Genomic DNA, 19880 nt, shown 5'->3' on the forward strand with positions numbered 1-19880 from the left:
ACCTCAGGGGTCAGCAGGGCAGGTGTCACTCTGGTGTCAAGTCTGGAATCTGAATTACATCTAAAATGGCCGCCAGGGACTGGGCTTTATAGAGCCAGTGCCCTGAGGTACTGGCACGAGCCAGAAGGTTCTAGATGAGGTGTATCATCGCTTCTCTCTTCCCTAACCGATGTCCTTTATTGGACATCGAATAATTTTTTTGTCGAGCTTCTGAAAAAAAAAGGCCCAGACCTATTGACTTCATTATGCCCAATGGCTACATTTATTGAATTTGAACTATTATCGGACTATAAGGTTTTTTATTTTAACATTTTTCCCTGTGCAAATTAGAGACTGGTTCTGACTGTCGTTCTTGAACTCTGCTTTCCAAAATGTGCCCCTTATCTTATCTTATCTTATACGTGCTCGGATCAAGGGAGGTTGTCATGGAGATAGGCTTTGCCTCTAAACTGTGTTAAGTTAGCATGAGCTTATTAGAAGTTTAAACGCCATTTTCCTCTCTACTGCTTTTGCACACGGCACACAATATTATAAATGTTTAGAGTCTAGCAGAATATTTTGCTTCCCATGAGAATAATATGTTTTCCTATAGTATCAGCCCTGCTTGGTAAGCTATGTCTGAACACTGAGTGCTGAGGCCTTCAAGGTTATTTCAACACAGTGGTTGTTGTTCGGTCTGATCAGCGCACGTCCTAGACATAACACATATGCAGCTGTGGTCACCTCTGATTTTGGCGCATTTAATAATGCACTTTCCAAGGTCTTCCCTTTCTCCCCCGCAGGAGAATTATCCACTTTAGTATTCGGCTTCCTAAGAACCGGTTCTCTCTCAGATAATGATAGGGCCCTATTTGACCTACTCCTCACTGCCGCTGTAAAGATTGTTCTTAATAATTGGAAAGACACACGCAAAGCCTCTTTTAAATGTTGGTTAAATTGGGTTGCCAACCTAAGAGAAGTTGATCACATTTCACGTGCTAAACCATCAAGCCCATCTTCTTCAACGAATGTAAATGCCTGCGGGTCACTGTACTTGTACTTCATAAGCAATGTATACGATTAGGGTTTTGCAATTTTTCTTTCTGTTTATCTCATGATTTCATTCTGATCTCCTTATGTTTATTATCACCGATGCATTTTTTTTTGTGTTACTGTAGTCACTCTCCATTTATATTGTATCCATCATTGGTCCCTATGATTTCTTACTGTATGTATATGTATTTTGTTTGTTCTTTTGGAAACAACCAACAAAAAACGTTTGAAATCAAAATAAGTTTATTGCAGGGTCTCAGTTTTTTTTAAGTGTGTTTAGGAGTTTGCTTTTATCACTTAAAGTGGACTATTTTATATTTTATATAAGGTAAGCTTGGCAAACCTGATTAGTGTTCATATGCACCATCGGTAACTGGGTTTTTGTCCTGAATACCCTTATATTGTTCATGAATGCGATATTTGGCACAAGTTTTATTTGATTGTTAAAAAAATGTATTATATTATTTACAATGTTCCAGTGAAGAATGGATTTCCTGAAATGCATTGGGACTTGTAGCCACCATACGGAATCACGAAGCACAAGAAAATGCAATAAATGTCATGATTATGCGATTACATTCCAGCATAAAAATGTGTGTTTAATTATTTTAGATATTTTACAATGACGACTGTGTTTTGGATTTGTTTTGGTTCACTGTTTTATGCATCATTAAGCACTATATAGTTTGAAATGGATCTTAGATTGTAGACTTAAATGAAGTATATTGCAATATTTTGAGCACCAAGCAGGCATGTGGATAGTGCATCCTGTTTATATGTGACAGGTTCTGTTTGCATACATAATTTTTATAATATGATTATCAACATTATCTTGCAATAGCCTTAGTGTTGGCTTTAAATCAAAATGCTTGTTACATGTTATAGGGGCTGGACTAAAAGGATCTGTCTCAGGATTGTCATTAGATTGTTCATTAACAGAAGCATCAGAAAGACGTTCTCCAAATACAGGTGTACTAATGGCAGAAAAATATTGAACTTTCTTAATTAATTTAGAAGTTGACCACACCAAGTTCGTTGAGACGTGTTCGGTTTGATGATTATTTTATAGTAGTATCACAGAATTTACCTCACTTAGATTGAAATTTGATAAATTGTATGAATCTTGGCTTAATCCATCATCCTTGATTTGTTGTCCTGATTCCAGCAAAGACATCAATGGTATTTGAGATGGAATTAGGAAACAGCAGTCTGGCTTTGTGTGGATCTGTGCTTCTACAACCATTGAACGTAATCCAGACACGTTCTTTAAATCTCTGGCACTAGTCAATGATCGCTTAGTTGTACGAATATAAAAAACAACTTCATTCAGTGGCGGCCGGCATGGATCTTGGGCATGTTCTCCATGCAGGTTGTAATGCAAAGTGCGTATGACGGTTTGGCCGGCACTTGTAGTGGGCAAACTACTCCTTCCCCTGCACCTCTGTCAACCGTGGAGCCCCCACTGCTAACCTGCTGCAGCATGAAAACATTAAATAATAATAACCTCGAGCTATTGTCATTTTAAGTCTTCTTTATTTACTGCTGCAAAGCAGTGGGGCGACGCTCCTAAGCCTTAGCGAAGGAGCCGCCGCTGACTTCATTTGCTGAGAGCTCGCTAGAAACCATTCCCTGGATTGACATAGGATTAAAAGCAGATTCAAGAGAACTCATAGATGACAAAACACCAGTAGGTGATTCCTTCTCACACTGTATTTTTGCTGCCGATCTAAAGTAGTCAACTATATAGGCTGAAAGGACTGAGTAACCACAACTTTTTTAGGTTTGTAGGAACCCCTAATGTCCGGGCCTGAAGGAGACATTGGAGGCATTGTGGCTGAAGGATCATTTAACCACTGTGATGTGGAATTTCAATCAGCAGTGCAAGCAACTTGGGCCTTCTTCGGTATCCTCCATTTTTTTGAGGCTGCAAGGACCCACGTGAATGCCCAGACCTCCTTATTCCTTGTGCTGTAAGTAACATTAGAAATGTTAGTCACTGTAGTCTAGAATCCCAATACCTGGCTTACTTTGAAGTGGAAAGTACACAAAGGCAGTGGAGCTAACGAGAGCCTGCAAACTGCACGTGGAATTGCCAGGCCATCTCCCGTTTCCCCAGCTCATTCCACCGGAGGCAGCGACTAACGCTGCTTCCACACCAGTGTATGCCCAAATTATGCCCAGCTTTTATTATTATTCCTGTTTCTCTTTAAGTCTTATTATCTCTTGTAAACACTGGCACAGCTATTTGGCACAAAGCTGCTCCAAATAATGTCAGTCAGCGTGCAAAAGTTGTCAAGACATCCAATACAAAAATTGCTCTACCTGGGTTTAAGCCACACAACAATTGCATCCAGCATGCAAACCCTTAGAGAGCAAATATAAGCAGGCATAGACATGTTTAGACTGTAAATGGCAAATAAGTCCCAATAGCAATCCTTTACAAGCATATATTTGTATACATGCAAATGAACGCCTTACTTCAATCAATCAATCAATCGCTCAGTAGTTTTTAAAGGGCTGCTACTCAACTGTGAGGGTCCGAAGGCACTGAGGGGGGTGGCGCTCCTGATACATTTGGATGTGGAGGTTCAGACGAAGAACCAGGTCTTGAGGTCCTTCCTGAACTGTGTCAGGTCTTGGCGGCTGTGGACTAGGGGTTTGGCCGGACCGGAATAACAGGCGTGGAGGCCAGATATATTGTGCTATTTCAGCTGTTTTTATTGTTCATTCAGCACGGTAAACAAGAGGGGTTGCAAGGGGGTGAGGCTGGATGTCTTGAAGTCCGTTCCCGTCGTGTAGGCCGAACAGGGTGACACTCAGCGGGGCTGTCCGTCCAGGTGGGAAGGTCGTCGGATTGGCTTCGGGTCTAGTGGCTGGGATTCGGTTTCACCTCGGAGGGAAAGGAGAAAAAACAGGGCAGTTAGTCCTTTTCAGCTTCCGGACCGTAGGAGTACTGTCACCATCCACCGGGATGTGAGGGGGCCAAAGAGAACGTGAGGGTGAGGACGGTACGGGAGGATCTGAAGAAGTGGGGGAATCAAGAGAGAGGAATGGAAGAGCGTGCTGAGGTGAGTGGAAGTGCAGGGGCTATAATACAAAGGGTTAAGTACAGTGAAATGACTATATATATACAGTGCAAGGGTGTGAGTGGATTTATGTACAGCTACCTTACATCTATCTACAGGGAGACACGGAGAAAAGATAACAATGTACTCACGTGCCCCTCCGCAACTCTCCCGCGAGTTGCGGCTGCTCTCCAGCAACCTCCTGAGGACTCCACCAGTCTTCCGTCCAGAGGTCCTCCTCCTCTTCGCTTCCGCTCTTGTTCCTTCTACTCTCTGTCTCAGGTTCTCCGCACGCTGTCTCCTGCCACGAATCCGCCGCTTGGAACGCTCTCCTCTCTTTGTCGTCGGCTTTTCTGTGTGTCGGCCTGATGATGGGGGCGGGACTTCCGGGGTCACAGGAGTTCACTTCCGGTTCGTCGCGCGACCCTGCTGGAGGTTCCGTTTCCTGTAGGGAAAGAGAGAGAGGAGGAGTCCTGGTCGTCAGGGACGCGGGAGGGTCAGCGGTCATGGAATCCCTGCTCGGGCGCCGCCCTGTCGAGGTGAGAGGTGCTCCCCTTCCACAGCGGCACAGTAGGAAAAGGATTTTCCTCTGGTTCTGGTCTTGCAATCCATGGTACGGAGGCCAGGGTGAGTTGGGCAGAGCGGAGTTGTCTAACGGGTGTGTGGAGGGCAAGGTAGTGGTTCAGGTATTCTGGTCCTGTGTGATGGACAGTTTAGTAGGCATGTGTGAGGAGCTTGAAGGTGATTCTCTTGTTGATAAGGAGCCAGTGGAGTTGTCAGAGGTGTTTGCAACATGTGGTTGCAGTAGAGGTTGTCAAGGACTAGTCTGGTTGTGGCATTTTGGACGTTCTGTAGTTTACTGAGCTGTTTCTGGGTGACGCCGGCGTAGAGTGCATTGCCATAGTCCAGTCCAGTGGAGGGGGGAGTGTGTCTTTCTGGATTCAGTGGGGATACATCTGTAAGTCTTTTGAAGTCGGCAGAGCGTGTGGAAACAGGATGAGATTTCTGCATAGATTTAGCAGTGAGAGCGAGGAGTTCAGTATGATGCCATGGTTGCGTACGTGATCCATAGGGGTGGGAGGGGTTCCTAGTGTGGCTGGCCTCCAGGAGTCATTCTAGGTTGAGGGGGTGGGTCCTAGGTATTACTTGATTGTAGTTGATATTCTCTCCTAGTCTCTACTCGTAGTGAGAGTCACAGTTACATTGCTTTGGTGGGCTCAGGGGGTCTCACAGAGTCACCAAGATGGCAGCAGGGCAGGGGCAAGACAATAACTGAGATTGTCCAATGCAGACAATGCCCAGACAAAGCCACAGCCACCTGCTAACAGCCCGCACACCAGCAGCAATGGAAGTTGCAGCATGGCAGGACTCAACATTGATGCTGCTTACTGACGCTGCTCAACTTACTGGTTAGCCCAACTTCCCAGCTGGCACTGTATTCAGGGCTGGGGTGAGCAACAGCAGTACTGGCTCAGCATGTTGGCAACACGTATTCGGCACATACCCCACCCACACAGCAGCGGCTCACAGTTTCTTCGCAGCTCCAGCTCCTCCCTCCGTAGCACGTCACAGCAGTCATTTGTTGTAGGGATTATACTTGTACACAATATCCGGAGGATGTATGTTGTATGCTTGGGACAGTGGCAAGGGCGAGGCTGGTGGAGCGGAGCCGGCGGGCGGGTGTGTAGAAGTTGAGTCTGTTGTTCAGTTAAGCTGGTTTGGTGTTGTGGAGTGCTTTGTGTGCGTGGGTGAGGAGCTTGAAGGTGATCCTCTTGTTGATGGGGACCCAGTGCAGGTCTCTGAGGTGGGAGGTGGTGTGGCTGTGGCGGGGGACGTTGAGGATCAGTTGGGAGGAGGCGTTTTGGATGCGTTGTTGTCGTTGCAGGTGTTTGGCCGGGATTCCGGCATAGAGTGCGTTGCCGTAGTCCAGCCTGCTGCTGACGAGGGCTTGGGTCACCGTTCTTCTGGTATCGATCAGGATACACTTGTAGATCCTGCGAAGCATGCAGAGGGTGTTGTAGCTAGAGGAGGAGATGGCGTTGACCTGTTTTGACATGGAGAGTGAGGAGTCGAGGATGAATCCTAGATTGCATGCATGGTCCATGGGTGTCGGTGCTGTTCCCAGTGTGGTCGGCCACCAGGAGTTGTCCCACGCAGAGGGGTTGGGGCCGAGGATGAGGACCTCCGTCTTGTCCGAGTTAAGCTTCAGGCAGCTGCTCCTCATCCAGTCGGCGACAGCCTTCATTCCCTCGTGGAGGTTAGTCTTGGCGGTGTGGTGGTCCTTCGTGAGGGAGAGGATGAGGTAGGTGTCGTCGGCGTAAGAGATGATGTTCAGGTCGTGCTGGCCGGCCACTTGTGCAAGGGGGACCATGTAGACGTTCAACAGGGTCGGGCCGAGGGATGAGCCCTGGGGTATGCCGCAGATGTTGTCGGTGGCTTCGGATCGGAAGGGTGGGAGGCGGACATCTCTGGGTTCCGCCGGAGAGGAACGACGTGGTCCAGTCCAGGCCCTTTTTCTGGATTCCGGCTTCTTGGAGCCCTGTTCTTAGTGTTTAGTGGCAGACCATGTTAAAGGCTCCCGACAGGTTCAGGAGGATGAGAGCTGAAGTTTCGCCATTGTCCAGTTGGCGCCTGATGTCGTCTGTGGCGGCGAGGAGGGCTGTCTCGGTGCTGTGGTTCCATCTGAATCTGGACTGGGATGGGTCTAGGATGTTGTTGTCCTCAAGGTGGCGGGTCAGCTGTTGGGTGGCGATTTTCTCGATGACCTTCGCTGGGAAGGGGATAAGGGAGATGGGCCAGAAGTTCTTGAGGTCTTTGGGGTTTGCCATGGGCTTCTTGAGGAGGGCGTTGATTTCGGTGTGCTTCCAGCTTTCCAGGAATGTTAATTTGTCGAAGGAGATGTTGATGACCTTCCGTTGTTGGGGTGCGATGGTTGCGTCCACTTTGTTGAAAATGTGGTGTGGGCAGGGGTCTGACGGTGATCCTGAGTGGATGGAGTTTATGACCTTGAGTGTCTCGTCGTCGTTGACGTGGGTCCAGGAGGTCAGCTGGGTGGTGTAGGTGATGTCCGGGGTGGGGTCTGTAGCGGTCGTGGTGGATGAGGTGTTAAAGCTGTCTTGAATGTTGCCAATCTTGCGAAGGAAGAAGGTGGCCAGTGAGTCGCACAGATCTTGCGAGGGCGGTACGTCGTTGGTATTGGCGCTAGGGTTGGAGAGTTCCTTCACTATGATGAACAGTTCTTTGCTGTCGTGTGCGTTGTTGTCCAGGCGTGCTTTAAAGGAAGATCTCTTGGTTGTTCTAATGAGGTGGTAATGTCTGCAAATAGCGTCCTTGTGGGATGCGTGGCTGTCTGGTGTGCGGTCGTGGGGCCCGGGGGTCCGTATAGGAGTGTTTCTCTGAGGGTAGTGTTGGGGTCGGTGTGGATCCGGAAGTGAAGGTGTTCAGCGAAGTTGAGGCAGTCATCAGCGAGAGTGTGGACCTGGAGGGTGGACTTGTGGATGATGGCTATTCCTCCTCCCATTCCGTTGGTGTGGTCTCTGCGGGAGATCTTGTAGCCGTCCGGGATGGCTATGGCAATGTCAGGTGCCGAGGAGTCCTTCCACCAGGTCTCGGTCAGGAAGGCAACATCTGGGGCTGTGGTGTCGAGTAGGTCACAGAACTCAACAGCGTGTTTGCCTGCGGAGCGGGTGTTGAGGAGTATGCAGCAGAGGTGGTTGGGTCCGGTCCTAGGAGGTTTGGTGGTTCTGTCGCAGGTGAAGTGGCAGGTGTGGCAGTAAAAGGGTCCGGGATGCTTTTCAGGGCAGCCTGGAAGCAGCGGTGGTCTCGGCCGGTGTTGAGAGTGAGGAGGGTGTTGGCTTTGTATCGGAGTCTGGCGTCTTGGCGTGCGCGGGGTCCAGGGGGCAGACGGGCTTCCCTTTGGCGCGTTTGCGCAGCGGCCGCCCTTTAAGGCGGGGAGGTAGTGAAGAGCAGCTAGGAGGTGGGAGCTTGGTGGCGAGGGGGGCATGGCCGCAGGGGGCAGTGGTGGGAAAGATGGTCACAGTAGCAAAGTGGTGGTGGGGGGACACGCTGGGCAAGAAACAGCGATGAAACGGGGGAAAGAAGGCACAAAAGCTGAAAAAAGGGGAGGCAAATTAGCAGCAAATACAGTACCACCAGGACGCACTAAGCAGCAAATACAGTACAGACCAACAAGCGGTGAAAACGGCTGAGAGCAGAGTGGGCGCGAACTCACGTTCGGCCCAGCAGCGGCAGGCGATCAGGTGGAGCTGACTGGCAGCAGGAGGGTGACCTGGCCTGCGAGCAGGGTCAGGGTTCACTCCTGCTGTCCAGCAGCGGCCGCCATTTAAGGTGGGAGTGAGGGAGAAGCAGCTGGGAGGCGGAAGCGGGGCGGCGAGGGGGCATGGCCACTGGGGGCAGCGGCGGGAAAAATGGTCACAGAAGCAAAGGGGTGGTGGGGGGACGCGCTGGGCAGGAAACAGCGATGAAATGTGGGACAGGAGGCACAAAAGTGGAAAAAAGGGGAGGAGAAAGAGCAGCAAATACAGTACAACCAGGACGCACTAAGGACCCGCGTTCGGCCCAGCAGCGGCAGGCGATCAGGTGGAGCTGGCTGGCAGCAGGGGGGTGACCTGGCCTGGTCAGGGGTGCATCAATTGAGCCTTTTGGTGTTTTTATTTTTATTTTTTTATTTTTTATTGAAGTTATTTGCATCATTTTAAATCGGATACAAAAAGTATAAATGTTGCAGAAGTACTATTGACATTATCATTCTTTCCAATATAAGACATAATATACAGGAAGTTACTCGAAATACAGTCCCCAGATTTTTTAAAACTTTTTTATCCCCCAACCCGTTTTGCATACATTTGTTCACTTTTCCTGACCCTTTTCATTTTATCAAACCACTCCTGAAACACCGGAACCTGTGTTGAACGCCGGTTCTGAAATAACAATAATCTGGCAACTGCCATTACAATATAAACCAGTTTTGCCAAATAATCTGAGAGTTTACAATCAGGATCACAACCAAACAGCAATCATTTTATGTTGCAAGAAACCGGAATCACATAGTAAGTTTTAAGAAAGACAAAAATTTCGTCCCAGAAAGACTTAATTTTCGGACAGTAAACCATAATATGAGACCAATTGGCTGGATCGCATTGAAAACATCTAAAACAATTAGCAGACGTATTGTCATACATTTTGGCGATAACTGCAGGAGTACGGTACAGAAGCCATTTGCTCAAGAACAACATTCTACACCAACTGGCGCCACGTAATAATCCAAAGTTGAAATTATTGATAGTTTTCCATGTATTGATAGACAACACTCAATTTTTTTGGACATGCCATTTTCGTACAGCTTTAGAGCTCAGCTCTGCCTCCCTACTCTGTGCCAAACAATATTTCCATTCCCCGAGTTTCTTTATTGAGAAATTCACAAAGAGATCTTCTGCCAACGGGGAAGGAATATTAATATGACTGGGGTCCAATTGCGCCAGAGTTTTATAGATCACATTGTAGGTTCCGATTAACAAAAAGTTGACAGGAATTAAACGTGTCATTGCGTCAACAGCTAACTAGGACCCATTCCCCATAAATTCTGATAGCATTTTTAAGCCAGCGCGCCCCAGGTTTGCAATAATGATGGGTTCAATTTTGATGCCTAAAAAAGCAAAAACGCCAATTAGGGGAGTTGTTAAGTTAAAGAGGGGGAGGGAGTATCTCTTAAGCATGGCATCCCGACGTTTGAAAAACCAATTCAGGGTCTTATATCGAACAAATTTAGGTGATTTGGGCACAAGAAAGGGGGATGGAATCTGAATCTCTAAACAAATTAACTCAAAGAAAAAATGTATGAATAAACCCACACCTGGGATTGCATTTTTGAATCTGTCTAGATACTGTGCAAAGTATGCATTATAATAATCTTTTAGATTTGGTAATGAGAGGCCTCCATGTTCTGTCTCTTCATATAAAGTCCCTATGGCGATTCTAAGTGTTTTTTTAGCCCAGACTAAATCTGGTCTAAAATCCACACCGCAGCAACACCTAATATTGTCCTACCGATGTCTCACTAGCTCCCTGCCAAACACCTCTTAGACACGAATGGTCAGCGCCAAGATGCTCCGTGGAGTGTAAGCTGCGCTTTACAAAAATAGAATTACATTACATTACAGACAAAAGCGGAAAACATAGATTCTACTCAAGAAAATAGTGGAGAATAAAAAATTGAAAAGGGGAGTATGGACATTTTAATCAGGGCAACCCGGCCAAGAATAGATAGTGGTAATGGGTCCCACCGAGCAAACATTGAGCGGACCTTCCGAAGCAAAGTAACAAAATTAAGTGTGTATAAATCCTGGATTATGGGAGATAATAAAATCCCCCAGTCACCTTTTAGATTTTGGATTAATACAACCGTACAGATCCGGATGTAATACTGGGCCTGCCCCCCCGCAAACCAAAATTTCCGTTTTTTTTTTATTAATTCGATAGCCCCCTAAAACCTCAAATTCTTTGAAAATCTGAAGAGCCTGTGTCTGTGATTGGAGATCCGGTTTAATTAATAACATAATGTCATCTGCATATAACTTTATCTTGGCCATAGAGGTGACCGGAGGAACAATCTGTACACAATTACGAATAGCTACTGCAAGTGGTTCAATAAAATAGGCAAACAGAATAGGAGACAAAGGACAACCTTGCCTAGTTGCCCGCTGGACTAAAATTGAACCCGCTGAAAGCTTATTGATAATTATGTTGGCAGTAGCACCGGTGTACAGATTCTGTATTAGATTGATAATTTGTTGTGGAATCCCAAAATATTTCAAAATGATAAAAAGTGTGTCCCAGACCACCAAATCAAAAGCTTTTTCTGCATCTAATAGTAGGACCAAAGCCGGTAACCCCCGTGACTCAAAATAATCGAATGCCTCAGTCAAAAAATGTGTATTTGTAAATAATTGCCTTCCTATAATAAACCCATTTTGATCGGGATGGATCAAATCAGCCGTGATATTGGTAAAACGAAGTGACAGTAATTTGGTGGCAATTTTATAATCCGAATTTAGTAACGTGATCGGTCTGTATGAATTAGGGTCCTTAGGTTCTTTCCCCTTTTTCAAAAAACTAACGACCGTGCCTTCATGAAAGGATACGGGAACTTGCCCACCATCGAGCATAGAATTCAGCAGTAACTAAAACAAATCGTGGAAAGAACTAAAAAAGACCTTAAAAAACTCTGCAGGAAAACCATCTGGGCCGCAGGCCTTACCCAATGGAAGATCCTAGACAACCAGTTCCAATTCCTCCCTAGAAAATGGGCTTCGCATAATTAGTTGATCGTCTGATGATAGATTAGGAAGTGCATATCTCCCCAAAAAAACAGACAAATTTTGATGGTCGATAAAATACTGTGTATTATAAATTTAATGATAGTGGGAGAACATTAATGAACTTGTTTCTGCCGGATCAGATGTCTCAATATAGGTTACTGGACTTTTTAGAGAGTGTATCAAATTTGCTGCAGTTTGTTCTTTGGCCTGCCAGGCTAAAAATGTACCCGTAAAGTTACTTTCTTCATAGACTTTTTGGGATTGTCTACGGAAAACCTCTTCACTTTGAGCGAAGAAATGGGCACTAAGTTCCCGCTTAGCTTCACTAAGTTGATTCTGAATGTTGCAAGTTGGATTGCAGTATCGTTGTGCTGTTAAAACCTGAATTCTTTGTAACAGAGAATTCCTAATATTTTTTACAGCGAGCCAGTCAGCTGCATCTTTGCTCATGACTATACCCCGAATAAAGGTCTTCAGGGAGTCCCAAATATTGTGAACGGGGGCTGTGCCTATATTTCGGGCAAAAAAATCCGTAATCTCTGAGTTGAGTTCAGAAACCCAGTTTATCTCTTGTAAATGTGCTTTATTAAAGATCCATCGTTTAGGAATTTTAGTATTGTCTCCCACAACAAATTCAATAACCACCATCGCATGATCTGAAAAACCATTATGACAAATTTTCTGAGAAGAAAAATTAAGTTGCCTAGAGGCCAAAAAAAATCAATACGGGAGGATGATTTAAACCTGCCCGACCAACAAATAAAGTCAGTTTTCTGTGGGTTTTTCAAGCGCCATGGATCACATAGATCAAGTATTGACATATTGTTTAACATTGTACTAAAGGATTTAGGTTTAGACTGTCTCTTGGAGGATGTGGTGTAATCTAAATTAAGGTTCATAAGTATATTGAAATCACCACCTATAATATTATCCCCTCCCACCAATAACAAAGACTGAAACATAGCGTCATAAATCCGAGAATTATCTTGTATAGGGGCGTAAAAGCTGACAAAGGTAATAGGCCTTTGTTGTTTTTTAATACTACACAAGGCCCAACACCAATGACCTAGACCATCCTCCTCCGTCTGAATAATTTCAGCCTCCATGTTTTTGTTCAAGAAAAGAGCGACTCCCCGTTGTGAAGTAATGGCGCATGAAAAACCACGGAACAAAGCCCATGTTTTAAACATCGAAAAATCCTCCTTTTTAGGAGCGGAGAGATGGGTCTCTTTCAACATTATAACAGCGGGATTCTCAGTACGAATCCATGACTCTATGGCGCGCATTTTTTTCTTATTGTTGAAACCATTAACATTAAAAGAAATTAATTTCAACCCCCCATTAGTAGACATAACACATATTACAGCTTGTGTGCATTGAACATTGCAACAGCATAAGTAGTACAATCCCAGCTTTTTCATATGCAACAAAAATCTTAAGAAGAAACTCTTCCACTAAAAAGAAACCTACTGCAAAAAACGTAACTATTTTCACCTTTTTTATCCCAACCACCTGTGCCCCCCCCCAAGACTTCACCCGTGGCCATCCTCCTGCTGCCCTCACCCACGCCTGCCACTGAGTCTTAACCCCTACCATAGAGGTGTCTTGGTATAACACCCCATAACCACCCAAACACCCCCCTCTATCCCCCTCCTCCTCCATACCACCGACAACAGCATCCTCTGATAAAAAAAAGAAAAAGAGAAAAAAGAAAAAAGAAGAGAAAGAAAGCACAGAGGTATATTAAATATCTAGCCAGGCAACATTTTGCTAAGCAGATCTTGTGCCTCATCTACATCTGTCAACAAACAAAATTTGCCTTTGATCAGTACTTTTAGTTTTGACTGTTGCGCAATTGAGGCTTGGGCCCCCTTAGCTTTGAACAGATGTAAAATATTTACAAACTCCTTTCTGCGATGAGATGCAGCAGCTGACATGTCGGAAAATATCCGACATTTTGTAGTAGCATTTGCAGCGAATTGACCTTGTTTAATGGCCCTGGACAAAATTGTCTCTTTAATGCGAACGTCTGCAAAATTTAACAAAATAGTGCGGGTAAGTGTGGAATTTGGAAATGGCTGAGCTGGCACCCGGTGAGCTTGGGTGATCGTCAAATCCCCTTTAACTTCATGCAAAAGAAAAGAAGAGACCCATTGGACCATATTAGACCCCTCAATTCCTTCCGGAACCCCTACTATTCTAAGGTTTGATCTTCGTTTGAAATTTTCCAATTCATCAAGCTTAGCTTCCAAAGCCTTAGACGTTTTGGAGACAATTTTAACGTCCTTCTTAACTTCAGACATATCGTCTTCTAAGCCGGAGATTCTGCCTTCAGCTTCCTGAAGACGAACAGGGAATGTGGATACTAAGTCCTCAATTTTATCCAGTCGAAGTTGAATCACAACCAGCTCTGCTCTTTGGAACTGTATGACTTCTCGTACTTCATCTAATATCAAATTCAACATATCTTTAACCGACAACTGCAGTGTCCCAGTAGTCTGAGTAGTCTCAGTATCCTTAGTTAAGATTGGACTATGTATGTCTATTCCCTCCATTACGGTAGGCACCATTTGAGCGGTGGCCAGATTCGCCAGGTGACATACTCCTTTATTTGTAGCTGTAACTGTGGCTACTGCAGCGGCCATTGCCTTTGGAACCCCGACCATCGAGAGGCAAGACGATGTTGTATCAGTATTGTTTGATATTAACCCACCAGCCTTCGAAAATGAAACACCTGTAGCAGTCATTGATGTTAATGACGCTAGACCGGGGTCGGCAGAGTGGGGGTGCTGGTTGCGGATGAGTTAGGCTTGGTCTCAAACAAGGGAAACTGCTTTAGAGGCTTATTTGTAACCTGTGTCTTCAGCTGTGTGGCAGCTCTCAAAGAGTCTTGTCTAGGAAGTCCATTCTGCAGTATTTCAGATACAAGATTATTACCCAATGTCTCTGCTGGCTCCTCTATGCCACAATTGTTACCAGATATCTCTTCCATCTCTTCCTCTGAGCTCACAGAAGATACCTCCTCTCTGCCCTCCTGACCCGCTAATTTAGCCGCCTCAGCTTCCTCCTTTGCTTGGAGGCGACGAGCTCTCGCCTTAGCACGTGCGCCTGTTAGTTTGCCCATTAGAAACGGATGTGAAAAATAGGTGGAGAAGAGTAAGAAAAACCCTGCCACTAAAAATGGCCTTTTGGTGTTATGGGGACAAGGTTCGATTTTTGTTTGAATGGAGTCTTTTGCTGTTATATATTTGTCAAGGCCCATCATTTCAGCTGTTTCTTTTACTGACCCCGGTTGTACCATCCCTTCACATTCCATCTCTAGCAAATGTAATTGATGTAGAATATTCAGATCTTCAGCTTCACTTCTGGTTCTTGAGATTTTCCACTCTTCGCTTTTCTGTGAAATAATTTCTTTAATTTTAAGTTTCTCACGTTATATTAAATATATATTGACTAAAAAAAAAACAAATGTAAAGTGACGTTATAGTTAGATGAAAATGTCACTTAAAATATATCATTTTTAACTCCTAAAAACACTGAAATCCACCAGTTACATTTTATTCAAAAGCTTATAAAAGGCTGTGGGGAAACAGCCACAACGGACTGTTCAGGTTTGCCAGTCTAATTTATTCCACTTTCCATGTAACCAAAAGAGGCATTGTTTCATTAGCCATTCTGAAATATGTTGTGAATGCCATTTATGGTCACAAGAAGTTGCAAATACACTGAGACTTCAATTCCAATGGGCCTATTTCTAAAGGTAAATCCACACCTGTAAAGTACATTTACACTTTTGAGTAACTTTAACTTTACTACTTTTTGCTATTCACCATTTATGTGTAAAGTGTAGACTTACATTACCACACCCTTGAAATGGGGTGGAGTCAGTAGCAATGTAAAATATGACTTTTTAGTTACTACTCGTAGTGACTATTTAATCATATATGAATTTCTACATACTTGACAGGTACCTCTGCAATTGAGATTTTATGTAGGGGAAATCATAAATGTGTATTAAAATTAAAAAATAAATAGAAACAATATTTTTATGTTAAATATTAATGTTAAAAATCTAATGTATTTATTTTAGATATATTTTACTTCATATGTAGAGCAATATGGAAAAGTTAGATCATTAATAACTTAATTTTAAATTACAAATGTTAATATTAAATACAGTTAATGAAAATTATTTTCCTGAAGTTTACATAAAAAAAATCCAAACTAATGGAAAAAATATAATTATTGATAAATATTAAACATAATGTGGAAAATTAAGGTCATGTAATACATTTTTGTACATATTGTTAGATTCATTTTTAAATTTACAAAATTGTAATACAATATTTCAAAATGTAATAAAACATGTTTGTTTATAAACATTTTTTAATATTAAGTAAAATGTATTTATATGTTTAAATTATTTAATTTGTTTTAACATTCATTCTTATTTGGTTTTAATGTATAGTCCTTACTGCCATCATTTCGTACGGGAGGGTGTTTGCCTTGGGTAGTGCTGGACTTACACCAGCTCGGAAATGGAGTACATTTACTACTGTGTTGGGACCTTTTTGGCTACACTACCTATAGAAGGACAGTTTATAAATAACAATTTACTTACATTTTTCTGGGTGGCTGTTTGCCCCCCCCTCAAAACCTCTCCATAGCCCCCTTTATACCCCTCCTTAGTTGTCCCTTAACCCTTCCCATTTAGTAATAGGTATTCCTCATTTACAGCAACTCTCCTCTATCATCCCAAATTTACTACTTAAACGTATACTTACATGTGCGGATATCTTTGCCATCAGGGTGGAGATCTCCACACAGAAAACAAAAGGTAGTCGGAGGCATAGACCTCTTGAATTGAAATGAATATTTGTAGAGCACGACTTTTGCTCCCTTCAGAGCATCTTGGCGCATGGGTATGTGATAAGCATTTTGTAGTATGTACTACAAAATGCAGTTTATGAATAGGTTTGAATCCTGTGATTCTCTGATTTTAGGTGTGCTACTTCTAGAACCCATAGTAGCTAGTACCATAGGGATACCAATGTACCCCAACTTCCCAAGAATTTATGCATTTCACTTTGAGTTATGTCATCGGTGTTCTTATTCTCTGATAAATATGTCGGCCTCTGTTTTTGCTGTGCACTCATTTGAGGTTTGTTTTTTCTTCCCTGTCTCTCCCTCTGTAATATCAGATAAACACAATGTGTCTGCAGCAATAAAGGGGTGTGACATTGGCATCGCCTACAACGGTTCGTACGAAGAGGGCTTACTCAGTCGCTCGACAAGACGTGTGAAAGTTCACACCTGCTCTGAAGACCTCTGTAATACCTTGGTGATTGAAGACTACCTTGAAGAGCCGCCACTCATCTTACCTGGTAATTCTCTAAGTAGTACCCAAATCCCTGCATATTCTCTTTGAAAAGATATTTCTGTAAGTTGAATAATGAATATAAGATTATAATAACTGATCTCTTTTATGAAAAGGGCATTAACCGTGGCTCTTAATAGGAATTATGTCAGTGAAGAAGAAAGAGTTCAAGAAACGACACATGGCTTCTCAACACCAGAGATCTAACTCAATGAGAGAGAATTTCACTCAAATTGAAAGGTCCAACAGAGTTTTGCACTACTGTATGGAAGGAACTGATTGACTTAGTCCATTTCTAGAGTGCTACAAGAATCCCCTCACCTTCTGCATTTAAATGTATTTATTTATAAGAAACAAAAATGTCACTTTAAAACATGGTGTTGGTACATAGAGGACAATTTCTGCATAGAGGATAATTTCTAGACAGTACAAACAAAAAACGCAAGATATTAAAATACTATAGTCACTGGCAAACAAATGCTCCTCTCAAGCGAATCCCTTTTGCACCCCGACAATGTTTAAAAGAGAAAAAAAACATTTCAAATACCACTATACAAATAGAGAAAGTACAATAGCATTGATACAAGCATTGCTGCAGCTAAACCAACAAATACTCCTCTTACTTACACCCGAAAAATAAGGCAATCATACTTAGTGCAAAAACACAAACAAATAAAGTGCTACAGCCCCTGCCTTATCCATACTTATTCGTAATGTAATGTAATGTAATTGTACACTTGTAGAGCGCGACTGTCACTCCAAGGAGCATCATGGCGCTAAGTGGTTCCAGAGAAGGAACAGTACTGGGTGGCTGTGTGAGCAGTAAGGCAATTAGATAAAGGTTCTACATAGGGCGTCTAGGGCAGAGAAAATCCAGGTCTTTAAGGTTTTCCTGAAAAGTGTTTGGACTGAAACTGCCGGAGCTGGTTAGGGAGGTTGGTGCATGCCCTGGAGCTTATCACTGCGAGAGATTTTCCTCTCTTTGAGACATATTTGAATGTTGGTATTTTAAACAGATTTGCGTTAGCCGATCCAAGATCCCAGGAAGGTATGTACTGTGTGAATCTAGTTCTGAGGTAGTGTGGGCCTGAGGAGTGGACAATCCTGTAGGTAATTATTAGGATCTTGAACAAAACTCTTTTGTAAATTGGCAGCCAGTGGAGAGTTTTTAGGGCTGTTGAGGCAGAAGACCGCCCCTGCCATTTCAGCGCTAGACGTGCTGCTGCGTGTTGGACCATTTGGAGCTTATGTAAGACTGACTTGTTTGTGCCTGCGTAGAGGCTATTACAGTGGTCGAATCTGGATGTGAATAGGGCAAATGCTACTGTATGTCTGGCTGAGATAGGATGTAAACCAAGAAAAATTGGGGGTGATTTTATAATCTGGAAACAGGTTCCAGCAACTTCCAGTGATTGCTGTTTGAAGGAGAGTTGATCATTGAATTTGATTCCTAGGTTTCTGACCACTGTAACTGTATTGGGTGAGGGAGTGGTGTCAGCTGGCCACCAGATGTTTGGGGAAAAGATATTCTCTTGCCCTAATGGTAGCATTTCTGTCTTTTCCGAGTTACACTGTAGATGATTAGTTTACATCCGAAGGAAAGTGGCGGTAAGACATAGGCAGAGGTTTCCTTCTGAGTGGTGTTCTTGTCCAATACCAGAATTAACTGCGTATGGTCAGCATATGAGATGGTCTCTCTGTTGAAGGACGATATCAGGCTGATCAGCGGGGCTATATAGGCATTGAAAAGTGTAGGGCTAAGACTGGAAACCTGAGGGACACCAGAGAGCAGTGTTTTTTCTTCAGATGTAAATAGGCCAAGTGTGCTAACTTGTCTGCGGTTCTGCTGGAAATTCTTTAGCCAGGCCAAGACAATTTGGGAAATGCCGTAGGATTCAAGATGGTCTAGGAGAATGGCTTATGAGACCGTGTCAAACATGGCCGACAGGTCTAATAGAACCAGAACTGCATTTTTTCCTTGATCAAGGGCTGCTCTGAGGGATTCAGCCGTGTACAATAGAGCTGCCTCTGTTGAATGATGAGCTCTGAAACCGGATTGCTAGGGGTAAAACAAGTTTGCTTCTTCCTGGTAAGTTGTAAGTTGGATGTTAACATGGTTGTATGTGATTTTGCTGAGGCATGGCAGAAGGGAGATAGGTCTTACATTGGTGAGGGTAGAAGGATCCGAAAGTTACTTCTTTCGCAGTTGTTTGACTGCAGCGATCTTCCATTCTGCTGGGATCATAGTAGATGACCGAGACGAGTTTATTATTTTGTTTATGATGGGATTTACAACATCGATTATGGTGTGTGAGATCAAGGGAGGGCAGGGATCAATGGGGGAACCTCATCTAGTATTAAGGATCACCTGAGGGGATTCGTCACGGCCGATCAGTTTAAAAGTTTGCAGGGTCGGTCTATCTTTGCCTAAAGTGGCGTCATTGTTGTTGGATGCAAAAAGAAGAGGATTAAAATCTTTTTGTAGTGTCAGAACTTTCTGTTCAAAATAGTCTGCTATGCTATTGCAGAAATGGGGGGATCACTTGTTGCAGTGCTTTGGATTAGTGAAGGTGTTGACTCTCTTAAAGATAGTTTTTTGGTGAGAGTTGTTAGTTTTAATACCTGTGTAGTATGATTTTTTGGCTATTTTGATCTGGGTATATTAGTTTTTGGGGGCCCTTTTAAAATTACTTAGTTGAATCTGCTCGTAATTCGGACGCCATCTACGCTCTAGGATCCTACAATAGGTTTGTAATTCTTTTAGAGTTTGCGAGTACTATGGGGCGGAGGGCTTCTTTTTTGGTCGGCTGTTTTGTGGATCTGTAGGTGAAAAAAGGTCCCTCAGGGTGTCAAGCCACTTCATGAAGAGCTGGTTGTCTACTTTTGGATCTCCTGACAAGTTAGGTCTGCATGCTAACGCAGCTGGATGTAAGTCAGGATGAGCTGTCATTTTCTTCCACATTGCCTTATTTCGTTGCAGGGACCTGTCATGTCCAATGATGTTTGATGTGCTTTGGGCTGTGATTTCAAAGGGATCAGCTTATGATCGGTCCATGTTAAGTCAACTGG

The 19880-nt window shown here is 43.7% G+C and overlaps 1 protein-coding gene across 1 annotated transcript in view; it reads left to right on the forward strand.

Moving 5' to 3' along the window:
- Positions 1-19880, forward strand: part of LOC144770765 (ly6/PLAUR domain-containing protein 3-like) — a 345345-nt gene that overhangs the window by 170958 nt on the left and 154507 nt on the right. The window contains exon 3 of the mRNA XM_078655514.1: positions 16636-16818. Coding sequence (XP_078511640.1) covers positions 16636-16818 — 183 coding nt within the window. The remainder of the gene's footprint in view (positions 1-16635; positions 16819-19880) is intronic.

Source organism: Lissotriton helveticus, chromosome 7 (genome assembly GCF_964261635.1).
Source record: "Lissotriton helveticus chromosome 7, aLisHel1.1, whole genome shotgun sequence".
In the NCBI taxonomy this organism is placed as follows: domain Eukaryota; kingdom Metazoa; phylum Chordata; class Amphibia; order Caudata; family Salamandridae; genus Lissotriton; species Lissotriton helveticus.